Source organism: Siphateles boraxobius, unplaced genomic scaffold (assembly GCF_051911475.1).
Source record: "Siphateles boraxobius isolate OS27281-9 unplaced genomic scaffold, OSU_SipBor_1 5, whole genome shotgun sequence".
NCBI classification, from domain to species: Eukaryota; Metazoa; Chordata; class Actinopteri; order Cypriniformes; family Leuciscidae; genus Siphateles; species Siphateles boraxobius.
The window spans coordinates 17,525,533-17,550,116 of NW_027509141.1; the positions used below are offsets into that span (position 1 = coordinate 17,525,533).

A 24,584-nucleotide genomic window follows, 5' to 3' on the forward strand; every position below is an offset into this window, starting at 1 on the left:
AATGCTTTGGTGAGCATACAAGACTTCTTTTAAAAAGGTAAAATCTTACAGACTTTGAATGGCATTGTGTATGTGTTTATATGTGTAAAGTTTGTTCTGCTTGTATTTTTGGCATGTAGGCTTAGGTTTGATATTGATTGTACAATGAGTTATTTGTCAGTGGTCATCTATAAGAGAACATGAATTTGTATGTGTGACTGTGTGTTTAATCATTGTGCTTTGTTTGGCAGAGAAACGATGAGGAAGCTGTGCTGGACAGGGGTGGAACTCGCTCCATGCTCAACACGAATTTCGAGAAAGAGGAGCTGGAAGGTAATTGAAGCTTTAACACACGCTAAACCTATGAGTCAAACACACTTTCTGATAAATTATTATAAAAAATTAAATTAAATGTTTGTTAAATAAGCACAATATATACAGGATATTAAATTTTTAGCTTTTTGTGCAATTGTTGCATGTTGTTACTCACACCTTATAGTAGTAGAACCTTTAACTAACAGCAAAAATTACAACAATTGATTTCTAAATTATGTATGTGTAGTCTAAAGGCCTCTGGTGAATAAAAGTAATCATATTCCAAAAATTATGATATTTTAAAATACTCATAATCAGACTATAGTTATTTTTTTATTGATTACAAGTTATTCTCACAATTATTCATAATTCATTGATTCTCCCTACAGTACCTGTACAACTTATTTTTAAAATTTTACTTTCTAAAAATAGACTTCTGCTAATGTACATTGAGAAGGTCTTCCAGGTTTGTGGAATTGCACTTAGCCACTAGTCATGTGCCGATCATTGAAAACCGAGACCCATGCACAGAGCATTTGATCTCAACATTGCATATCTAATCAGCTCCTGACGAACACATTATTTATTGTTTGAATTATCACTCAGTCATTTAAACATGTTTTACTGTCTTTGGAAGGCTTTTGTCTTTCAAACACATTAAAGGTCCCATATTGTATAACAAATAATTTTTTTTACATTTTTTTTTTAGTAAGTGTTTTTTTATTTATTTTAATTTTACATTATTAATTACATGATGATTTAATTACTTAATAGCTTTTCATTAACCAAATTGATATATTTTTTTCTCTTTATATTTTTATCTCAATATGGTACAAGATTATCCTATTCAAATCAATCAAAAATCAGTGATTAAGGAGTTAGGTCAAAAGTATTTGTAAAAGTAATCAGAAAATTGTAGTCTGATTATATGACCTTAAACGTGCAATGTAATGGATTACATTACTAACTACAATTTTTCTCATGTACTTTGGAATCAGTAACCAACTACAATTTATTTGTAAGTAATCTACACAGCACTGGTTGTGCACCAAAGTAACTTTAAACATTTAGACATTTAGCAGGCATTAAACTCATAGATGCCAACATACAAGCTCAAAAACCCAATGTGGAATGCTGCCCTTATTTTCAGAGAACAGAGAAGTAGAGAGGAAATGAATCCACTGTTTGACATTAGCTGTTCTTAGTCCTGAGGAAATATTCCATTTAGAGAAATATTTCATTCCAGCTCCTACACACACACACACACACACACACACACACACACACACACACACACACACACACACACACACACACACACACACACACACACACACACACACACACACACACACACACACACACACACACACACACACACATACTGAGCCAAAGAGTGTCTGTGCCTGAAGTATGTTTCATCCTCATCTTTACTTAACCCCTGTGAAGACCGTGTGATTTCAGAGAAAGGGTGTGTGAATAGTGTGTGTCTGTAAACTTTTTATTTCTATGTTCTATTTTATGTTAAGAATTTTATGTTAAGATGACAGTATTGAAACTTTGTCCATATGTTTTACCATAAATGATGCATGCACATTTCATAAAGAAGGCTGGTATCCATGCTTGCTAGTAACATTGTTTCTGTTTGCAGTCAGTTTGCCCCAGAAACTATATAAAGACTATATATGTATATATATACAGTATATATATATACAGTATATATATATATATATATATATATATATATATATATATATATATATATATATATATAATTTTTTATTTTATTTTTTAAGTATTAGTTCTTGAAATAGCCTTGGGGTCTCTCAGACCCAATAGAGAACCTGTGATTTTTGGATTTTAGTAGGTTAAAATTTGTTAAAGGGACCTAAAACTCTCATCATCATGTAATTCCAGACTTAAGTCTTTCTGGGTTCACTTTATTTTGATGGTCCTTTTAACACATTCTGTTGACTATAAGTAACATTGCACCTACATGTCTACTAACTGTCATTCGTAGAGTATTAGTAGACTGTTAGATTAGGGTTAGAATAAATTGACATCTAGTTGCAAAGTTACTTATAGTCAACAGAATGTTCAAAAGGGACCATCAAATAAAGTGTTAACATCTATCTTTCTTTTGTGGAACACAAAGGAAGATGTTTTGAAGAATGTCTTTTTTTTGGTCCATACAATGAAGTCGATGGGCTCCAATGTTGTTTAATTCCCAACATTCTTCAAAATCTTTATTAGAGATGCACCGATTGATCGGCTGGTGATCGGAATCGGCCGATTTTCACGTGATCGGTCAAATGCACTCAGGCGCCGCATGATTAACATCTTGCAAAATCAGCATCACACGTGCACACAGAACGCACATGTCGGAAACCTCGTGAATTATGGCCGTTTCACACATCAAGCGTGAGCAGCGCAGGGTTTTTTTTCCCCCGGCGTGCATGTTTATCAATGAGTGCATTCACACCGAGAGCAGGAGCAGCGCGTGAGCGGCGAGCAGGAGCGTCGCGTGAGCAGCAGTGAAGCGAGGTTTCGGCGCAGAGTCTATTTTTGCTGCGCTTCTCGTGCTCAATTAAAGTGATTGTTTAGCCTGGCTGGACATGTGGCAGATGAGAGAAGAACTGTTTGCGAAATAAAACTTGCCATGTACAAGTGATTGTAATAGGCTGTGTGTGTGTGTGTGTGTGTGTGTGTGTGTGTGTGTGTGTGTGTGTGTGTGTGTGTGTGTGTGTGTGTGTGTGTGTGTGTGTGTGTGTTTTGAGAAACATCTTTATACTGCAAGGCTATATTTATTTTATTTTTATTTGCTATTTATATATTATTTTATTGCCATTACCTGTTTTCATACAGACGTTTAGTTAGTAAATAAGTAAATATATCACTTTTTTTTAGTTGAATATATGGAAATGAAAATGGTTCTTCCATACCATAACACTGCATTTAGATATGTGTGAATTTCCCACACCAGGAGTAATAATTTATATAGTTTTATTTTATTTTATTTGTTCAAAAAATGTTGTATGTTCTATGTTAAATGTTCTATTAAAGAAAAGATAGAAAATAAATATTTTTGTTTGCTGTAAAGTGGTTAGAAAAAATTAAATCGGAATCGGCTAAAATCGGTATCGGCAGGCCAAATATGGCCTAGAAAATTGTAATCGGTGCATCTCTAATCTTTATTTGTACTCTGCAGAAGAAATAAATGCATAACACAAACTGACCTATTAATTTAATACCCAAAAATATTATTAAGGTCTTTATAACTGCTCTGTATTGTAGTGTTTAAATGTTGTTTAGAGGATGTTTCACTGATTTAAGAGAAAGTGACTCAGCTTTGTATGAACTACCACATGGCCACACACATACCTCAAGACTGCAGGGGGAAGATATCATTGAAGGTAATGAGATAAAAGCACACATGCGTGTGTTTGTTTTGGCCCTGGAGGTCTTTATCACTTATTTAGATGCTAAATTGCATGACTGAGTGAGCAGATGAAACTAAAGCTCATTAGAGTGTGTATCTCTGAAGAGTGAGACGCAGATTATATTAAAAACTGATGAGGTGTTTCAGAAGACACTGTCAGCATGGGCCATCAGCCGTTTCTATATGCAGATCTGCTTTTGGTCTCCCATCTGTCTGCTTCACACACTCAAGTCGTGACGTAAAGGTCTGATTTGTGGCTCCTGGTTTTCTGTGTCTGTGCCCAGGGCTGGAAACACACACACACTCTCCCCACAGACGAAAACTGTCCGGCTTCATTTATGTTGAGAGAGACACAATGAGCTGGAGGGACAGGGCTGCAGAGGGAGAGAGAGGGATTTAATGCTACAGTATAGTTTAATCTGAGACCGTAAACAAGAACAGAAACACAAAGCACAGAATCACTGAATCTGATTATATGGCTACAGATATTGAATCTTACACAACAGTCTTCTACATCTGTTAAACATTTCTAAGATGAACAAATAAATGAACTTTTCATCTTAAAGCTGCAGTCCGTAGTTTTTCCTCTTTGTCGCCACCTCTGTTCGAAATCTGCAATTGCAGTTATTCGTGGAACTATCAAGTTTACGTGGGTTGTGCCGAATTAAGCGAACAAGTGTGCTACTGTTACATAATTGAACTATTGAAATGTCTTACCTGTCCAGCAGAAAAAAGCCGTCTCTGCGTCCGTTTTGAACCCCTTCAAAACATGGAGTTCACGCCACCTTTCAAATGCCAGTCCAATATTTATCCTTGTTTTCGTATGGGCCCGGTTGCAGTCTCTTTTTTCTGTAGCCACTCCGTAGTCCGAAGTCTTTTGCATTTTACAACGGTTGAATCGCCAGTGGTCACTGGTGATTGTCGTTTGAACCTTTCTGGATCCACCATCAAACTGATAAGTTTAATTTTATCAAGTGCTGTGAGAAAAGGCTATAAATCTCCACCTCCAATATCCTCACACGCAATATAGCCTACTAACCGAGACACCTTCTTTATGTGTACAGATGTGACGTAATGACGCAAAGACATGCTCGAATTTCCCGCGGAAATCCACCAGTACCTCTGGAATTAAAAACATTATTACAAGCTTACCATTTTGAATCGAGCTAAGGCAAGCAGATAGTTTTGAACACTGGCTGGTTATTTATTTGCTCAAAAATTTATTTTGGATAATTTTTAACCCAAAAAAGTTACAGACTGCAGCTTTAAAGTAACAGTTCAACAATAACAGCTCCAAAATTAAATGGTTAGTTTTTATAGTGTCATTGTATTGAAGCCAAAGTAAATTTTATGAACATATAATGAAATATCCCCCTCCCCACAAAACTATCCACAATATTTTGCAATATGGAAGTTAGTTATTTTCTGTGAATGTGTGAGACTTACAATTCTTTAGCCACTATAGGTAAATAAGGATAATAAAAAAGTGCAGTAAAATAGTAAAACTATTTGCGCTACAAACCAGTGGCCCCGATATACTTAAAGCGAAATCAAAGGATGAACTGGTGTGACCTCATTTTGAACAAAATCAGGCTAAAATAAAGTTTGTTTCAGGACTCCAAAACAGCTTGCCAAAGCGAACTTTCTGTAAAAGTTGGTTAACACCTTCAAACTACCATTGGTCCATGGTGATTACGTAATAGGTAGGTGCGCTTTGGGGCTCTGCTCTCTTTGACATAGAAATCTTTCTAGTTAATTTCCTAAATTGAGTCCTTCGAGACATTTTCAAAAACACGGTTTGAAATCGCCTGCTTCTTACGTCACAAACTACCCTGTAACCAATCACATCAACATGTGGGAGGCCTTTAGCATATCATTAACTGTGCTGTGAAGATGGGGAGTCCAGTGGGTTAACCAGTTTATTTTTCAATTTGGGTGAATGATTCCATTGAATTTATATAGTAGTTATTTTGTTAAGTTGATTTTGTGATAACTACATTCTTCTGTTTGTCCCTGGCAGGCCACCGTACCCTCTACATTGGGGTGCATGTACCTTTGGGTCGGAGATCACACAGACGGCACCGTCACCATGGACACCGTCACAGGAAGAGGTCACGGGAAAGAGACTCTGGAACCGAAGATGGCAGAGAATCACCTTCATACAGTAGGACTGACACTCTTGAAGGATAAATGAAAACTTTTTGTTTGATTATGTCAAAAAGGACAGAAATAAGATGTAAAAACTTGTTTCTATCTAGCGGACACACCATCACAGCGTGTACAGTTTCTGCTGGGAATGGAGGATGATGAGGAACATATTCCTCATGCTCTTTTCACTGAGCTGGACGAGATCTGCCTGAAAGAGGGAGAGGATGCAGAATGGAAAGAGACGGCTAGGTACGAATCTACACAAATTCAACAAGGTGCTAAAACATTCTTCTGAGATTTTGGTCCATATTGATATGATAGCCACATACAGTTGATGCAGATTTGTCGGCTGGACATCCATTAGGATCCATTCCACATCCCAAAGGTGCTCTATTGGACTGAGATCTGGTGACTGTGGAGGGTTAGTTTAGTGAACTCATTGTCATGACCAAGAAACCAGTTTGAGAGGCTTTGTTACTTGGAGCGTTATCCCGCTGGAAGTAGCCATCAAAAAATGGGTACACTGTGGTCATAAAGGAATGAACATGGTCAGCAGCAATAATCAGGTAGGCTGTGGCGTTTAAACAATGCTCAATTAGTGCTAAGGAGCCCAAAGTATGGCAAGAAAATATCCCTCACACCATTACACCACCAGCAGTCTGAACTGTTGATACAAAGCAGGATGGGTCCATGTTTTCATGTTGTTAATGCCAAATTCTGACCCTATCATCTAAATGTCGCAGCAGAAATCGAGACTCATCAGACTAGGCAGTGTTTTTCCAGTCTTCTATTGTCTAATTTTGGTGAGCCTGTACGAAATGTAGTCTCAGTTTCTTGTTCTTAGCTGACAGGAGGGTTCTTCTGCGGCTGTAGCCCATCTGCTTCAAGGTTCAGAGATGCTCTTCTGCAGATCTTGGTTGTGATTTGAATTTAAGTTGTCTTTCTATCAGCTTGAACCAGTCTGGCCATTCTCCTCTGAACTCTGGCTTAAACAAGGCAGTTTCACCTAGAACTTCCACTCACTGGATATTTTCTCATTTTCAGCCCATAAAAATTATAATTTTAAAAATATAGTATAGGTTGTAACCCTAATTGAACTGGAACCTGAATTTATATTGAACTACACAAAGACTTTAACAAAATAAGGAGACTTTGCTTCTAATTTCAGAAGTCCAAATTATGGGTCACAGAGCGTTTGATGACCTGCCATAACCAAACAGTGGAGTGTGATTAAAAGTATTTTAAATCAAGAGCAAACCTACTTAAGAGCAATATTTGTGGTTTGGAATAAGAGATTAGGAGAGGATTAGGCATGTATCCATTACAGCTAATGCAATACCAGTTTGTGGTACTGCAGCTAAATGAGAAAACTAATTTAATTGTCATTCTCTCTTTTTTTCTCTCCCACTCTTCCTATTCTTCTCTCTCATGTCCCTTATTTGTCTCTAGATGGCTGAAGTTTGAGGAGGATGTGGAGGATGGAGGGGAGAGGTGGAGTAAGCCATACGTGGCTACTCTTTCCCTTCATAGCCTGTTTGAGCTGCGGAGCTGCATCCTAAATGGCATCGTCATGCTGGACATGAGGGCCAACTCACTGGAGGAGATTGCAGGTACAGAGTCTGAAAACATTGCCCAAACCTGATCTTCTAAAGTCCTTCCTCATGGATCTAAAGCAATCAGCATTTTAATTATTAGGATTAGCTGTTTGCTGTTTTCAGTTTGCAATATAGGGCCATTTAACATTTAGTGTCCCACTTAACATACTGCACATGCTAAATTATATTCAAGATTAGATTAGTTATAGTTTATAGTACAAATTATAGTACATTGAAAATATTGTGCTACAGTTGCTTGTTGATATACTTTTTAGGGTGGATTTTCGAGATCTGTGCATGTCTTTCAGCTAATATGCTAATGCGTGCTACAATTATTGGCACCCCTTCATTTAATACTTTGTGCAACCTCTCTTTGCCAAGATAAGGTTGATGAACATATGGCAAGAGATCTGAGACCATTCCCTCCTTATTCCATTTTTCTTTAGCTCATCCCACAGGTTTTTTATGGGTCAGGGGACCCAACCTTCATTCTGTGGTCAGTGAGCTATTCTGTTGTTTATTTTGGGTTGTGCTTTTGATCATTGTCATGCTGGAACATCAAACCACGGCCCAGTTTACAGCATTAAAGATCCACCACCATACTTCCCAGTGGGGATGCTTTTCTACATGGATATGTTTCTGTCAATGCCAAACCCACCTTGGGGTTTTTCCAAAGAGCTTTATTTTGGTCTCATCTGGTCAATCAATTTATAACTATTTTTTTCCTTAGGACAATAATTAATTCTACATTTACAATAAACTACCAGGTGTCAGCTTTCAAATGAGATCATACTTGTGCTTTCATTACAAAGGGTTCATGAACTGTATCTGTTTCAGTTTGGGTATGCCATTTCTGGGGATTTTTCAAAAGTGGGGTTGCAGCTTAACAGGTTGTAGTTGGAAACAGAGACCTCTTTCAATACATTCAAGGGTTGCTGCATTTGACAAGCCCTGATCTCAAGCTGAATTTTCTTATTTGTACAATCGTATAGGCCTCCATAGACAATACATTGCAGATCAGCACATGTGCATTTCCCGATGCAATTGTGTTTTTGTAAATTTCACAATTTGATTTCTCTGGATCCATTGCAGTAAGGCCAGTCAGGCTCACCATGATGCACAGGGAATTACCATGTTATGGTATCAATCTGAATGGGAAAACCATCGAATTGTACTCAATGGCCTTTGTGCCCTGTCATATGGCCTAGGTGCCCCCCCCCCCCCCCCCCCCCCCCCCCCAAAAAAATAAAAATAAAAGGTGGAGGCCAAATGGCCTTGCCCCTAAAATTACATAATTCCCACCCTGGTTCCAGTAACACCTGGCAAACTGTAGGTGTATGCAATTGCTGTCTGATGTCACCAAATGATTTTTTTATTGCAACATTCCCAAACAAGTTGTGAATATATTGGTGAGGTCTGATCATAGTTTTGGAGATTTTCTGACCCCAAGGCCCAGCTAGCATCAGCAATTCTCCAACTTCGATCCTTACATTGTATTGAATTGTATTGTATTGTATTTATTTATCCCCGTAGGGAAATTGTGTTTGCAGCGTACACTCACACAACATTTGGCAAATTCACATTTGACATATTATTTACAATTTGAATACATAAAAAATAATCTAATAGTAAACCTGATTAAGATATCCAGTCTGGCGTCTATTTATCTACTACCACTAGAGGGAGGATAATTTAAAAACTTGATTGCTTGGGGGGGAAAAAAAAATTAAACCTATTTTTTAAACATCTAGGGACACAATATCGTCGGCCTGATGGTAGTAGTTTAAAAGTATAGGATAGAGGGTGCCTCTTATCAATCACAATGATGTTAGCCTTGTTTGGATGTTACTGTTTGTTTGGCGACTCAAACAACCTCCTCAGTGTGTCTGGGGCCAATATAGACACACATCCTCTTCCAGGTAGATTCCAGGTGTTACAATCTCCAGTTGATTTAAACTTCTTAATTATTGCCCAGATAGTGGAAATGAGTATTCCAACAATTAAACTATAATCTTATAGTCATTTCATGATTTGTGCAGGTTATCAACAACCTTTTGTCACACATTACTGTATTCTCAGGTCTTTCCCATATGGATGACAATAGGAATTTGGCCTGTGTGTCACTTCATATTTAGAGCCCAATAAAACAGCAAGACTTATCACTTAAGTGTTCCTGATCACTAAGGTGAACTTAGTATACCATATGAATTAGTATGCACTTCAGTTTCAGGTCTTTCCCTAACCCTTTCCATTACATGGTTTGGGACTCTCACACATCTCCTTGCTAAAGTGCTAATTAAAAAATATATACACAGGTGAAACTCAAAAAATTAGAATATCATGCAAAATTTATAATTTTGATGATTATGGCTTACAGCTTATGAAAACCCCAAATTCAAAATCTCAAAAAAATAGAATATTACATGAAATCAATAAAAAAAAAATTTAAATACAGAAATGTCGGCCCTCTGAAAAGTATAATCATGCATATGTATAATCATGCATATGTATATAGTTATATATAATAAATATATTAGTTTCACCTTTTAATCTGAATTACTGAAATACATGAAGGTTTGCATGAAATTCAAATTTTTCGAGTTTCACCTGTATATTACTAACCGCAAACTTTTGAATGGTCATGTAAATTCTATAGAAATGGCTTTATTTATTTTCTTTTTTTTAAAGATATGGTTTTGGACCAACACGAGACGTCAGGTTTATTGGGAGAGGAGGTGAGGAAGAAGGTCCGAAATGCTCTCCTTAAACAGCACCACCATCAGAACCAGAAGAAACTGGCTAACCGGATTCCCATCGTACGCTCTTTCGCAGATATCGGCAGAAAGCAGTCCGAACCACACTCCATGGATAAGAATGGTACTGCTCCACACGCTCCAGCAGATGCATTGTTCTACATTTGCCATGCATGTGTCTTATCATTCTTTTTTAATGGTGTGTCTGTCTGTGTTTCCCAGTTATCTTCATGACCAATTCGCTCCCCAGTCCCCGCTCCTCTCTCTGGTCTAGGTTCAGTCGCAGTGTCAGAAACAGACAGGTGCTCTTATGTAAAGCCTGGTCCATTAGGTATCCCAAGTGTGCGTCAGCTCCCCAGAAACCCCACACATGCTCTTCTGCTCCCCCTGCCCCAGACAACCCCCTCATCCGACCCAAAAAATCCTTCATCCCCTTCAGCAAACGATTAAGCCTGCCTTCCGGCTACCATGTCATCCCCACCATCGACCCTGAAGAAGAGCCACTATCAGGCAATATGATCATAGATACGCTTGTACTCTAAAGGTGCAGTCACATTATTGAAATTTCAGCAATATTTTGCAACCAGAAGCAGTCCATTATCAATAGAGTGGTGATGTATGAAGCATCGCCACATTTGTTCAGTTGGTTCATTTGTTTGACCAACTTGAACCCACAGCGAAATCCGCATGCAGAAATCGCCCTCTTGCCCTTTTGCCTCATGCGAAATTCCTATTGAAATAACTGGATTTGGCTTGCAGAAATTGTGGATAAATGTGACCACACCTTAACGCATAGATATGGAATATATAGATACCGTAATCAGGTGATTCCATGTCAGTTCATTTGCATGTTTATGGGTGAATCTGGGCCTTTCCAATGTGGTGGATATGCAAATGTATCATGGTAATTAGCAATAGTTGATAGAGTAAAGAGTTATTAAGGGTGTGTTCATACTTATAGTTCAGTTCTCTTGGTTCTTTTGGTCCGAACCCCAAAAAAGGAGATAGGCTACATTTACAGTAGTCCTGGTTCGCTTTGCATTCAAAAGTGAATAACATTCGTTTTTATGACGTGTGCTGTGCATAACAATGCGATGCTGGGCTAAAGTGCTCATTGTTAGTGTGTACAATTTTTAAAACTTTTACCAGCTGAGAAGTCGCAAAGAGCTTATAAAATGTGTAAATTAATCAAAACAGCAGTAAGGAGATGGCGGTTCCGACGCTTTTACCAAACTAATGTGCAACATATCTCCAATGACGAGAAGAACCAGGTATCCTTGAGCATTCTGTCCTTTTCAGGGTTGCATCTTTCTTGTGACATCACATCCTCAGTCCACTTGTTTGGTGCGCACCAAAGTTCGAATGGGAGCGTTCAAACTTTTTCAACTGAACAGCACTAACAGAGCAACACCAGAGTTTTAATCAAACCAAACCTGCCAAGTGTGAACACACCCTTAGTGTTAACGTAGCATTTAACCACTTAATTTGCATTTTACCACATATGAAGTAGTTTTTAGAGTACTGCAATTTATATTTGACTATTAGATATCCAACCTCATCTAATTGCTTCTTCACTGCTTCTAGATTAAAGTTTTAAATTTGATTTAGATTTAGACAATGTTAGGAGGTTTGTAACTGACTTCCTTAATCTGTTTCTTACAAATATTTTAACCAGGTAAGTGTGCATAGGTCTAATCTCTCTATGACCTTAACATTACTGTCTTTCTTCTAAACAATCAAATTTGTTTTTATATGATAGTCTGTTATATATTTCCTCTGCTTTGTGTGTTTGCTGCTCTGCTTCCAGGTCAGATGGTGTCTCCTCAGGCTCAGCCCACCACTACAGAGGGACGTGGGGATGGCAGTCGTGAGAACAGTGCTGTTGACTTCAGCAAAGTAAGAATCACATTTCAGACAGCTTTAAATCTTACTCCAGAACATAAATGTCCAAATATACACTACCATTCAAAAGTTTGGAGTCAGTAAGATTTTTTTTTAAAGGAATTTTCAGCAAGGATTCGTTAAATTGATCAATAGTTACAGTAAAGACTTTTACATTGTTAGAAAATACATTAAAATAGAATACAGTTATTTTAAATTGTAATAATATTTCTCAATATTACTGTTTTTACCGTATTTTTGATCAATAAATGCAGCCTTGATGAGCATAAGCATACTTCTTTCAAAAACATCAGACTTTTGATCAAATACATTTAATTACATAATTTAAATAATGATAACTAGAAAGGCAGGTAGATTTAGGGGCAACACTGTGCTTTATAAGCATGGTTTATCAACAGTTGGTAAAATACCAACAATTTTAATACCATGATAGTGTCAGTGTTGATGGTTTAAAAAAGTTGTGTTGCTGAGGAAGCATGTTTTTGTGTCTGCAGATAGACCTCCACTTCATGAAGAAAATCCCACCGGGGGCTGAGGCATCCAACATCCTAGTGGGTGAGCTAGAGTTTCTGGAGAAACCTGTGGTGGCCTTCATCCGTCTGTCTCCCGCTGTGCTGCTCAACGGCCTGGCAGAGGTTCCCATCACCACCAGGTAAGAGCAGAGTGATCTGTGCAAAAAACACATAAAATGTCTCAATCATTCAAGTTCATTTTGCAGAGTGGTGTGCCTCCGAGTTCACTCCCAAGCCCTTTGTCGTTGTGCAGGTTTCTCTTCATTCTGCTGGGCCCGATGGGGAAAGGGCCTCAGTATCACGAGATTGGCCGTTCCATCGCCACCCTCATGACAGACGAGGTTAGTGTTTATGGGTAGGGGTGTCCCCGACTAAGGATTTTCATAGTCGAATCAGAATCGTCAAGTCTTCCCTATAGTCGACTAATAGTCGAATCGTGTGTGTGGGGTTAGGGAGGGGGCGGGGCTTTAACATTTAAAAGCTGCGATGTACAGAACATCACACAAAGATATAGAAAAAAATGTAGAAAAACATTTCGGATCAATACAACTAAGAAATAACATTAATAACTGCAGAGAGGCCACACTGCAGACAGGATTTGCATTTCACATGCAAATCAAATTAAATCGGCTAAATTGCCTGTGCGAGCACAGTACCTACCGTACCACAGAGTACCTACAGAGTACCTACAGAGCGCAACATCTATGCACCGAAAAATAATCAACAATTAATTTACAGAATTAAATTTGAACAGAATATACCTTTCTAAAAAAAACAAACAAAAAAAACAAAATAAATCTGAATCAAGTCACAAGATGCAGAACAAATGTGTGTAAAGTGCCTAAAGTGCAGGGGAACATATATTCAAAACACAAGCCACAAATAGTTAATTACCCTGAGTGATCAATAAATTAAAAAAAAAAAATCGGTGACAAATGTCATAAATTGATGATGTACGCAGACGATATCCTTCTGTTTGTCACAGATCCCGAACATTCTCTTGCATCACTATTTAAAATTATTGACAAATTCTCATCCATTTCGGGTTATAAAGTCAACTGGACAAAATCTGAGGCTCTTCCTCTCACACCATATTGTCCCAAATCCCTCTTCAATTCAGGCACTTTAGCCTGGCCTAAGAAAGGCATTAAATATCTTGGTTTTACATTCCCCCCCATATTGACGGATCTGATTAAAACAAATTTTGACCCACTACTGGACAAACTGCGGGCTGATATAGAGCGGTGGTCTCCATTGTATCTCTCTATGTGGGGCAAGGCAAACATCATTAAAATGATTTGTGCTCCGAAATTCAACTACGTGCTACAGGCTATCCCAGTCCGAATTCCTTTGTGCTATTTCAAACAATTCGATCAACTTTATTAATAAATTTTTATCGAACAACACACGCCCCAGAATGAACCTCCGTAAGCTGCAGAGGCCAGTGGACTTAGGAGGATTGGATGTGCCCAACTTGCTCTTTTACCATTACCACCCCCGGAGAGAGCCCCCAAGTGGTACCACCTCGAAAGCGCGGTGTCCTCCCCTCTCACACCTATAGCATGCATTACAGCTATATTAGCCCAACAGAATCAGTCACATCCCATTATGTCCCACATTCAATGGGTCTGGAAGAGAGTAGCTAAGATCTTTAAATTTGATCCGTATCTGCACCAGGCTGCCGGGATCTGGCAAAATCCCAAGCTCTGTATAAATAAATCTCCCTTCCTTTGGAAGTTTTGGTTGCAAAAAGGTATTAGGGTGCTCGGAGACTTGTAACATGATAGGACATTGAAATCCTTTGAGGCACTTAGACAGGAATTTGACTTACCACGTAATCAACAATGGAAGTATTTTCTGTTAAAACACCTCCTGGTGCAGGTCTTCGGTTCTCCTTCAGTAGTCCCACCGAGTGGTGACTTGTTGGAGAAGGTTCTCACAATTTATGGGCGCGGCCATGAAGCTTCTGCCTACTACGCTATGATCCTTGCGGCATCAGACTCTAATATATTGTCCCTTAAAATGACATGGGAAACTGACCTAAAGGTGTCATTCACGGATGCAGAATGGGGCAGAATTCTTAGAAATGGGAAAAAAAATGTCAAGGGAATTGCGAACACGACTTATCCAATTCAAAATATTGAATAGAATCTATTGGACACCATCCAGGCTGCATAAGGTTAGTCTGGTTGATAACTCGGAATGCTGGAGGTGCCGGGACAAAAATGGTACCCTAGTACACATGCTCTGGAGTTGCCCAAAAATTCAGGCATTTTGGTCTTCCCTACATGCAATCGTAGAGAAAATTTTCGACCAGAATATCCCGTTCACCCCTAGTCTGTTTATTTTTGGGGACCCCTCTGCATTAAGTGACCTGACCCCTCCACTCTCTAACTGGACCCAGACTGTCATCATGCTAGGCCGGAAACGTTTGGTCAAAGAATGGAAAGCCCCTTCTGCACCAGCACTGGATTTGTGGCACGTCGCTCTGGGTCAGCTGGCTGCCCTTGAACAACTGTCCTATAGGTTGCTTGATAAAGTGGAGGAGTACAACTTGAAATGGGGAAAGTATCATTCGTACACCTTGGAGGTTTAATGGCATTCCGGCTTCTAAGGGCCCCCCCCCCTGCCTCTGGCCCTGGGTACTCTGTACCCTTTTTCCCCCCGCTACCACGCCCCTGCACGGGGTGTTTGTATTTATTCATGTACGTTAAAAATATTTATTTAAAGCTTCTTCCTTTGCACATTTGTATTTACAGCATTATCATAATAGGCTCCTATATTAACGTATTGACAGAAAACCAGTAGTTCTATGTGAAATCAGACATTGAGCACCCCTATAACCTCTGGAAGATTCGACTGTGAGATTGGTAGTCGAATCAGGCTCCTCCTATCGTTGCATCGAATCTTCGACTGTTCGGGGTCACCCCTAGTTATGGGCAATAACTAATTACTGTTTATTTCTGTTCATTATGATATACTATAGGCAGCTGGCTATTACTGTATGTGTGATAATTTCACATGAACGTCTCTTTTTCAGGTGTTTCATGATGTGGCTTATAAAGCAAAGGATCGTTCTGACCTTGTGGCAGGAATCGATGAGTTTTTGGACCAGGTGACTGTGCTGCCCCCTGGCGAGTGGGATCCCACCATCAGAATAGAGCCGCCCAAAAACGTGCCCTCACAGGTAACCCAGTTCTCAAACTCCATGTGCTAATTCCTCACAGATCTGATACTGGAATTAGTGATGCCCTGAAATTTCGACAACTGAAAATATTCCAGCCAAAAATGAATTTTCGGTTTTGGCCAAAAGTTTTGGAGGGCCAAAATTATTGGGAAGAATCCCAATTCAGCATTCAGCGTCAGTGCGGAGTATGTGTGAACCGATGATTCTTTTCATCTTTACTAATTGTTATAGTACAAAATAAACATGAATCAACATCATAGGGTATGTTGAAAGATACCTACTGAAATGTATCATCATGTCTCATGTAATCACTCAATTAGATTGTAAACAATATGTCACATAAAGTTACATTTACCTCAGGAAAGAATTTTTGGTAAATATATGCAATATATTGCATATTCATTATATTTTTACTTTACATTTTTTTATTGTATGTTTAAATAAAACTCATGAAAATATTTTTTTATTTCAGCCACTGTTTAAATGTTTATATTTCAACAAAGAATTGGAGTAGAAACATTATTTTAACTTTAAAAGTTGATATAAAACTGCCTTTTGTGCAAATGTTAAAATCAAATTTAGTTTTTAATAGAGATGCTCCGATCAGCATTTTTGGGGCCGATCACCGATTACCGATCACCAAAATCATGATCTGCCGATTGCCGATCACAGAATGACAGGGGAATTTGAATCTTTTATCTATAATCTAGCAGAGTTTGCACCATTTGTAGAAATGTGTTTATTTAATTGTATTTAGAAAATGAGATGTCTTAAGGCTACTATAGGCCAGCTTTCCCAAATAAGGCAGAGTAACATTATATTATTCCAAACAAAGAGGGGTCAGGCAGACCAACACACATCAGATCAGCCTAATGGGAGGGGATCAAGTTACACTTAGGCATATTTGGAAATTGTAGCCTCTTAATACACCCACTACATTTACTAATTGGCAACAAAATGTACAACTTGTTACACCAAAACTGGCTACTGATAAAAGGACAAAACTATGGCAAGTTTTTTCTGTTATTATTATGAACGTCTGATGTAGTTGAGCAGAATGCTCTTTTATGAAGTTACTTCATTAAAGGACATATTTAATGAGATTATGCCTGAAAAGGTTTTGGATTTTTTATCATATGTTCATTTAAAAATATATATTGTATAAAATGACTTCTTGTTTATATTTGTTTTGTTTTATTGTATTTATATGATATTTGTATTTTTATAATTGAATTTTTGCAATGAAAATAGATTTGAATGCTGACATGGCATTAAATAAAATAATCTGAATCTGAATCTGATGTAGTTGAGGAACCAAGTACATCAGATCAAAAAAAATAAAATACCACCACCACTTTTGACACAAACCTCGCGGCATGAATTTACCAATACAAATAAATAAAAACATCTCCAGTTAACTCAGAGCATTCATTTTGTTCATTTGTTAAATAAGAGGCGATCTAGCGCTGAAATTTTTTTTTTTTATCAAGTGATCAAAGTGCTCGTTGCCGCACCGATCAGTGGCGCAGATACTGCGTTCTGTTGTGCCTCGCGCGGTGCACGGTCTTCACTCAGACGCGCGCTTTAATCCGTTGGGAGACTCCCTATTTGTTCCGGTGAAGGAGAACTCATGTTGCCACTGCCAAGCTCCACTCTGCTGTTGTGTGCCCGTGCGCCACGCATGCAGGTGGGAAAAAGTCGCGCGAGTAATTTACGTCACGTGATCGGCTTTTTTGATTGGCGCTTTTGGGGTTCGCCGATCAATCTATTTTTAGCCAATATCGGCCGATCATGATCGGCGTCCGATCAATCGGAGCATCCCTAGTTTTTAATTAAGTGTTGATTATTAAATACATTTAATTACTTGTTTAACTAAATGTTCTTTTCGTTTTAAGCTGAATGAAAACTTTAATGAAATGAGACACTGAAATGAAAATGGTAACAAATTAATTTCAGTGCATCTGTGCATCACTAGCTGGAATAGTTCATATTCTTATCTCCAGTCTGAAATCAGTGGTAATGTTGGTTTATGTCTAAATCTGGCAGGAGAAGCGGAAGGTTCCTCCTCTGGCCAATGGAGGGGCTGATCTGGGGGAGAATGAGGAGCACGGAGGCCATGGAGGACCAGAGCTAGAGCGCACAGGGAGGTGAGTAATCTGTGAATATGTACTGTCCATATCTTTTTGTGTTCATAAATTCTGTCAATCTCCATGTCTGAGACAGACCCAGATCCCAGATGATGTCTTTTAATTATATCTACAGGGTATTTGGTGGCTTATTTCTGGACATCAAGCGTAAGGCTCCTCACTACCTGTCAGATTACACAGATGCCATAAGTTTGCAGTGTCTCGCCTCTTTCCTCTTCCTGTACTGCGCCTGCATGTCTCCTGTGATCACCTTCGGAGGTCTCCTGGGAGAAGCTACAGAAGGACGCATAGTAAGAACACATAAGTGACATGTACTGTATATCGATTAATTATGCTGTGACTGATGATATATTCTTCCCATTTCTCTCTTAGAGTGCGATTGAGTCTCTGTTTGGAGCCTCTATGACGGGTATAGCGTACTCTTTGATTGCTGGGCAGCCCCTCACTATCCTGGGCAGCACGGGACCTGTCTTGGTCTTTGAGAAAATCCTCTTCAAATTCTGCAAGTGAGGCTCCTTAGATTCATTTGCAATAAGCATTTAAAAGCATTTCAAAGTCTGAATAATGGGGCCAATTCACTAAGAATGAACTGTTGTGCTAATAGCGTTGTTTATGTTCACATCTATCTATCTATCTATCTATCTATCTATCTATCTATCTATCTATCTATCTATCTATCTATCTATCTATCTATCTATCTATCTATCTATCTATCTATCTATCTGTCTGTCTGTCTGTCTGTCTGTCTGTCTAAATTACTGGGACAATTTAAAAAAAAGAGCTAATACAAAGTACTTTCTCACAAATCAAAATGTATTAGTTCATAATGATATAATAAAAAATAATAATAATACATTTTCATGGATTGTGGGGGATTCGTGACTACAATAATAATAATAAAAGATTTATTTTTATTAGCTAAAATATCACACAGGGATATATACGATTGTATTCCCCTACAACAAATGAGCATTTTTGAAAGTATAAATTGATTCAAGTCAATTTCATTTTTATCTGTGTCTTTCTCCCCAGAGAGTATGGTTTGTCCTACCTCTCCTTACGCGTGTGCATCGGTCTGTGGACGGCCTTTTTCTGTCTTTTGCTGGTTGCCACAGACGCCAGCTCTCTGGTGTGTTACATTACGCGATTCACAGAGGAAGCCTTCGCTTCCCTCATCTGCATCATCTTTATCTACGAAGCTCTGGAAAAACTTATTCATCTGGGAGAGACATACCCTTTCAACATGCACAGCAACCTCAACCAGCTCACTCAGTACTCGTGAGTACTGACACACACATATCATTCTTCCTCAAGTTCACAGCTATAATTCAGCTGTACATGTTGATAATGTTATCAATGTGAAATATTTTGATGTATTTGTGTGTGTTTTTCAGATGTGTGTGCACAATGCCTACAGAACCCAGTAATGCCACACTGAATTACTGGGAGGAAAAAAACATCACTGCATCTGAGGTTGACTGGTTAGGCCTAGATGTTAAGGTGAGTGTGACTATTGGGGCATTCAAATCCTCCTGGGAAGTTTACGAGTTGGGAAGTCGTAATTACAACGTCAGGTACGTTTAAGTCAGGACTCAGGAGCAGAAAATATTCAGCAGTATTTTTTTTAACTCTAATGATGAATAAAGAATAGGAATCAGGTGTTTTAGATTTTTTATGTTTTTATACAATTTCCAAAGGTAATTTGAATCGTAATATCTCCTATCATAACTGTACAATACTATTGCATTTTGTACGTGCGACTAGTTTTATTGTAAATTAAAAAAATAACAATAGCCTGAATTTCTACATTTCTTCATTTATCATCAGATGTCCACCATGTTTTCTCACTGACACGTCACTAACTCCAAAATTTGGGCTTAAAGAAAGTTGTTTATTAAAAGTTTCCCACTTGTAATTATAACTTTTCTGTGGTGTTCCTGTGCGTTCAACTCATAAATATGATCTTTCCAACATGATTTGAATGCACCATATGGCTATGTTCTAAATGGAGTAATAGTATGCTAAATTGTTACATGAACTCCATAGCATGTCATCTTGGAAATTGTCACAACTGTTTTGTTGTCCTGGACAAATATAAATATGGTTATTTTATGGTACGAATTAAAAATGAAAGTCTTTTTTTGCCAGTCTGACCAAATAATGAGTGAAGACAGTGTTAATACACAGCACAGTACTTCATTTATCACTCTCAAAAAGGAAATGTCATCGAGTGCATTGCATTGTGGGATAATGTGTTCCACATATACTGTGCTCTAGTTGTATATCATCGATGCATACAGAAAATGTGCATGCAGTTCATGGCATACACACTGCATACTACTTTCTTTCAAAAACAGTATGTAGTATACACATCCCGAACATTCCCACAGACGTCTACGACTGCGTCTCATTTCTCTGGCTCAGATATAGGTTAATACATTTCAGTGACTCTAATAAAAACAAATCCTCTGCTGTTTCACCTCAGTTCCCCTCCGTTTATATTTAAGCTCCCACACACACACACACACGCACGCACATACGCACACATGCACACACACACACACACACACACACACACACACGCACGCACATACGCACACATGCACACACACACACACACACACACACACACACACACACACACACACACACACACACACACACACACACACACACACACACACACACACACACACACACACAATCTAATCCACTATAAACAAATCCTTGTGATATTTCCACAGTAACACATGACTGCATATGAATTTTTATCCTTTTTTTCTTGATGTTGTGTTTTTCTTTGTTCTTCATCAGAAGCAGATTTGATTATTGTGTCTTATGTTGTGTCTCAGGGCTGTGTGGAGAACAGGGGTGAGTTTCTAGGCAACGCCTGTGGCCATCATGGTCCATACGTACCTGACGTCCTCTTCTGGTCTGTCATTCTCTTCTTCTCTACGGTTGCTATGTCCTCCTTCCTCAAGGAGTTCAAAACAAGCCGTTACTTTCCCACCAAGGCAAGAACCTTGTGGATTTACCTGTGAAAAAATCTAAATATGTGAAGAAAAAAGAAAGAAAGAAAATAATGTCACACTTTATTTCAATGGTCCACTTGAGACATTCTACCAACTACAAGTAACTTTGCTACTCCATGTCAACTAACTCTCATTAAAGTATTAGTAGACTGTAGTAGACTGTTAGATGTTGCGGTTCAGATTAGTAGAATAAGTTGACAAGTAGTTGTGAAGTTACTTATAGTCTGTAGTATGTCTGTTGGGGGAGCATCAAAATAAAGTGTTCACAGATATTAAGCAGACAGTCTACTAATCATTTAATGATGGGTAGTTGACATGTAGTTGCAAAGTTACTGATAGTTAGTAGAATGTCTTAAGTGGACCATTAAAATAAAGTGTTGCCTAATATAATATAGTAATTTTAGACTCATTGTACCTGGCTAACAGAGACAAGGCTCTGTTCATGTTCAGTTTCTAGCACTTATTCCAATTGTGTGTATTTCTCAACAGGTGAGGGCAGTTATCAGTGATTTTGCTGTTTTCATCACCATCCTGACCATGGTTCTGACCGACTACGCTCTGGGGGTCCCCTCTCCAAAACTACAGGTTCCTAATGAGTTTAAAGTGAGTCGTTAAGAGGAGTATTACGCTACTGTGTCATTTTCATTTGTAGATTTTCACATAAATCCACATCCTCGGAATATCAATCTGTAATTGATCAAATGACCTCTCGCAGCCAACCAGAGATGACAGGGGCTGGTTCATCAGCCCGCTGGGACCAAACCCGTGGTGGACCACTATTGTGAGCTTCATCCCAGCTCTGTTGTGCACCATCCTCATCTTCATGGACCAACAAATCACTGCCGTTATTATTAACAGGAAGGAACACAAGCTGAAGGTTTGTCACTACTTCACAATATGCTCCTTTTTGGTTAACAAATAATCTTGTACTCTTGATGAGATGTCACATGTCTTTCGTTTTGTATGTGTGCATCCACAGAAAGGCTGTGGGTATCATCTGGACCTGTTTGTGGTGGCTGTGATGCTGGGGGTGTGCTCTCTCATGGGCCTCCCGTGGTTCGTGGCTGCGACGGTGCTGTCAATCAGTCACGTGAACAGCCTGAAACTGGAGTCCGAATGCTCCGCACCCGGTGAACAGCCCAAGTTCTTGGGCATCAGAGAGCAGCGCTTCACCGGCCTCATGATATTCGTCCTCATGGGCAGCTCAGTATTTATGACCTCCGTACTGAAGGTCAGTGATCTTCTTTGATCAACTGATGATAGTCACAAACTTGCTTGCAATAAATACGAATTTTTTTGCGGGATTTTATCTTTTAATGATTATTGTTTTGTTTTTGTCCTCAGCATATTCCGATGCCTGTGTTATACGGAGTTTTCCTCTATATGGGAGCGTCGTCTCTCAGGGGCATACAAGTACTGCAATTACTAGTCATATACTGTATTGTGCCTAACAGTTGTTAATTTTGACATTTGTAGGTGTGGCTCATGTGTCCCAGTATTATTTATATAAGTCCTTTATGCTCTTTGTTAAAAAATACAGTAAAGACTGTAAGATTGTGAAATAAGATTACAATTTAAAGAGTTGTTTTTATATATTTTATTGATTGTGAAAGCTGAATTAGAGTGTTATTTTAGTATTATTTTTATACTTTTATAATATTTATTCATATTTGAAATTAGCTTTTATTTTTACATTTTCATTTTTCATCAAGTAATTTATAGTAATTTTGTCATGTGCTCTTGTCATTTTTTTTTTTACCATAAATTTAAAAAATAATATTTTTTGTTTTATTTTCATTTGTATTCAGTTATTTTATTTTTGTATTTGTTTACTTGTATTTATTTTACATTTTAGTTCTAAAAATTAGTAAAAAGGTTTATTTTATTTTATTTTTGTTACTTTTTTTAAGTTTAAGTTTTTCATCTTAAATTTATAATTTTTTTCAGCTTCATTTCAATTAACACATTTAAAAAAAAATGTTTTTATCTTTAGTTAACAAGACTAAATTGTGTCCAAATACAGGGTCATATTGTACAGTTCTGACCGTGTTGGCGTGTTCGTGTTTGTCGTTCAGTTTTTTGATCGTCTGCGACTGTTCGGGATGCCGACAAAACATCAGCCTGATTTTATTTACCTGAGACACGTCCCGCTGAGAAAAGTTCACTTGTTCACCATCATCCAGCTCAGCTGCCTGGTGCTTCTCTGGGTCATCAAAACCTCCAGAGCCGCCATAGTCTTTCCTATGATGGTAAGACGTGTATGTTTGTATATTACTGTATGTGTGTGTGCATGCATGATCATCAAGATCTCATGATGTCTGTGTGTTTTCTTGCAGGTCTTAGCCCTTGTGTTCATCCGTAAGCTGTTGGATTTTTTCTTCTCTAAGCGAGATCTCAGCTGGCTTGATGACCTCATGCCAGAGAGCAAGAAGAAAAAAATGGAAGATGCACAGCAAGAGGTACCACCCCCAATCACACACTGCTAGTGGTTGCAGCCTGCGGCGACGCTATTGGCCGGCATTGACCAATCACTGAAGGCAATGTTTTAAAAGGACAGATCACCAACATGTTCTTTCTCTCACTTTCAGGAGAATCAGTGTGTCTTGATGGAGGAGGAGGGAATTGTACAAGTGCCCCTAGAGGGGCATTATAAGTAAGTAGGGTTTGTTTTTACAGTGTTTGTACACTGTAAAATTGGTAACCTGTTGAAACCATTTTTACATAATCTAACCCGTAACTCTAGCCCTTAATATTGGTAACCTGTTGAAACCATTTTTACATAATCTAACCCGTAGCTCTAGCCCTTAAGATTTTTAAAAAGAAATTATACAGTATATAAGAATGATTTTTGAAGGTAATGTGACACTGAAAACTGGAGGAATGACCTATGACATTTGCATTAAATACATTAAAGTAATAAATTACATTTTAAAATAGAAAATAGGTACATTTATTTTAAATTGTAATAATACTTTACAATATTACTGTTTTTATTGTATTTTTAATCAAATAAATGCAGCCTTGGTGAGCATAAGATACTACTTTCAAAAATCATAGACACAACATTTTTGAAGAGTACTGTTTATTTTTTATAGAAGGAAACATTTTTTCAGCGGAATATACAAAGCATACTGTCAAAAATGTATAATTTCATGTAGAAACAGCCTGCATCAAACTTTTATGTAAAAATGTTTAGATAGCCTCCTCTCTTTTTGAAGGACAAACTTTCAAAATGTTCTTTCAAAATATGACATGGTCATTAAAAATGCTAATGTGTTTGCATTTATTAAGGGACGATCCATCAACGGTCAACATTTCAGATGAAATGACAAAGACGTCTTTTGGAAACGTCTGGAAAGGCCTCAACTCTGACAGCACCAACAAAGATCAAAGCTCAAAAAGGTTTGAATTGAATATTCCCTCAGACCATCCTCTGGCATGCATAACAATATTCAAACATGTCACTTTTTAATCTCACCGCAAACAATGCATTAGGATAGATGAAAATACATAGTATTTTATGTTACCATGGGACATTTTCAGTTTCTCGATTCAGTGACGGCACGCTTTTATTC

The 24,584-nt window shown here is 38.1% G+C and overlaps 1 protein-coding gene across 9 annotated transcripts in view; it reads left to right on the top strand.

The window, feature by feature from the left end:
* The window catches only part of slc4a10a (solute carrier family 4 member 10a), a 72,948-nt gene that overhangs the window by 43,678 nt on the left and 4,686 nt on the right, over window positions 1-24,584 (top strand). For all 9 annotated transcript variants that reach the window (XM_077202990.1, XM_077202992.1, XM_077202994.1 and 6 more), the window contains 23 exons: window positions 231-312; window positions 5,754-5,897; window positions 5,992-6,130; window positions 7,331-7,491; window positions 10,165-10,353; window positions 12,037-12,125; window positions 12,626-12,783; window positions 12,897-12,984; window positions 15,684-15,830; window positions 17,877-17,977; window positions 18,093-18,267; window positions 18,350-18,483; window positions 19,010-19,255; window positions 19,372-19,477; window positions 20,830-20,991; window positions 21,499-21,612; window positions 21,725-21,886; window positions 21,989-22,240; window positions 22,354-22,422; window positions 23,085-23,258; window positions 23,346-23,468; window positions 23,598-23,662; window positions 24,301-24,411. In XM_077202990.1, the coding sequence (XP_077059105.1) occupies window positions 231-312; window positions 5,754-5,897; window positions 5,992-6,130; window positions 7,331-7,491; window positions 10,165-10,353; window positions 12,037-12,125; window positions 12,626-12,783; window positions 12,897-12,984; window positions 15,684-15,830; window positions 17,877-17,977; window positions 18,093-18,267; window positions 18,350-18,483; window positions 19,010-19,255; window positions 19,372-19,477; window positions 20,830-20,991; window positions 21,499-21,612; window positions 21,725-21,886; window positions 21,989-22,240; window positions 22,354-22,422; window positions 23,085-23,258; window positions 23,346-23,468; window positions 23,598-23,662; window positions 24,301-24,411 (3,191 nt within the window). The remainder of the gene's footprint in view (window positions 1-230; window positions 313-5,753; window positions 5,898-5,991; window positions 6,131-7,330; window positions 7,492-10,164; window positions 10,354-12,036; window positions 12,126-12,625; window positions 12,784-12,896; window positions 12,985-15,683; window positions 15,831-17,876; window positions 17,978-18,092; window positions 18,268-18,349; window positions 18,484-19,009; window positions 19,256-19,371; window positions 19,478-20,829; window positions 20,992-21,498; window positions 21,613-21,724; window positions 21,887-21,988; window positions 22,241-22,353; window positions 22,423-23,084; window positions 23,259-23,345; window positions 23,469-23,597; window positions 23,663-24,300; window positions 24,412-24,584) is intronic.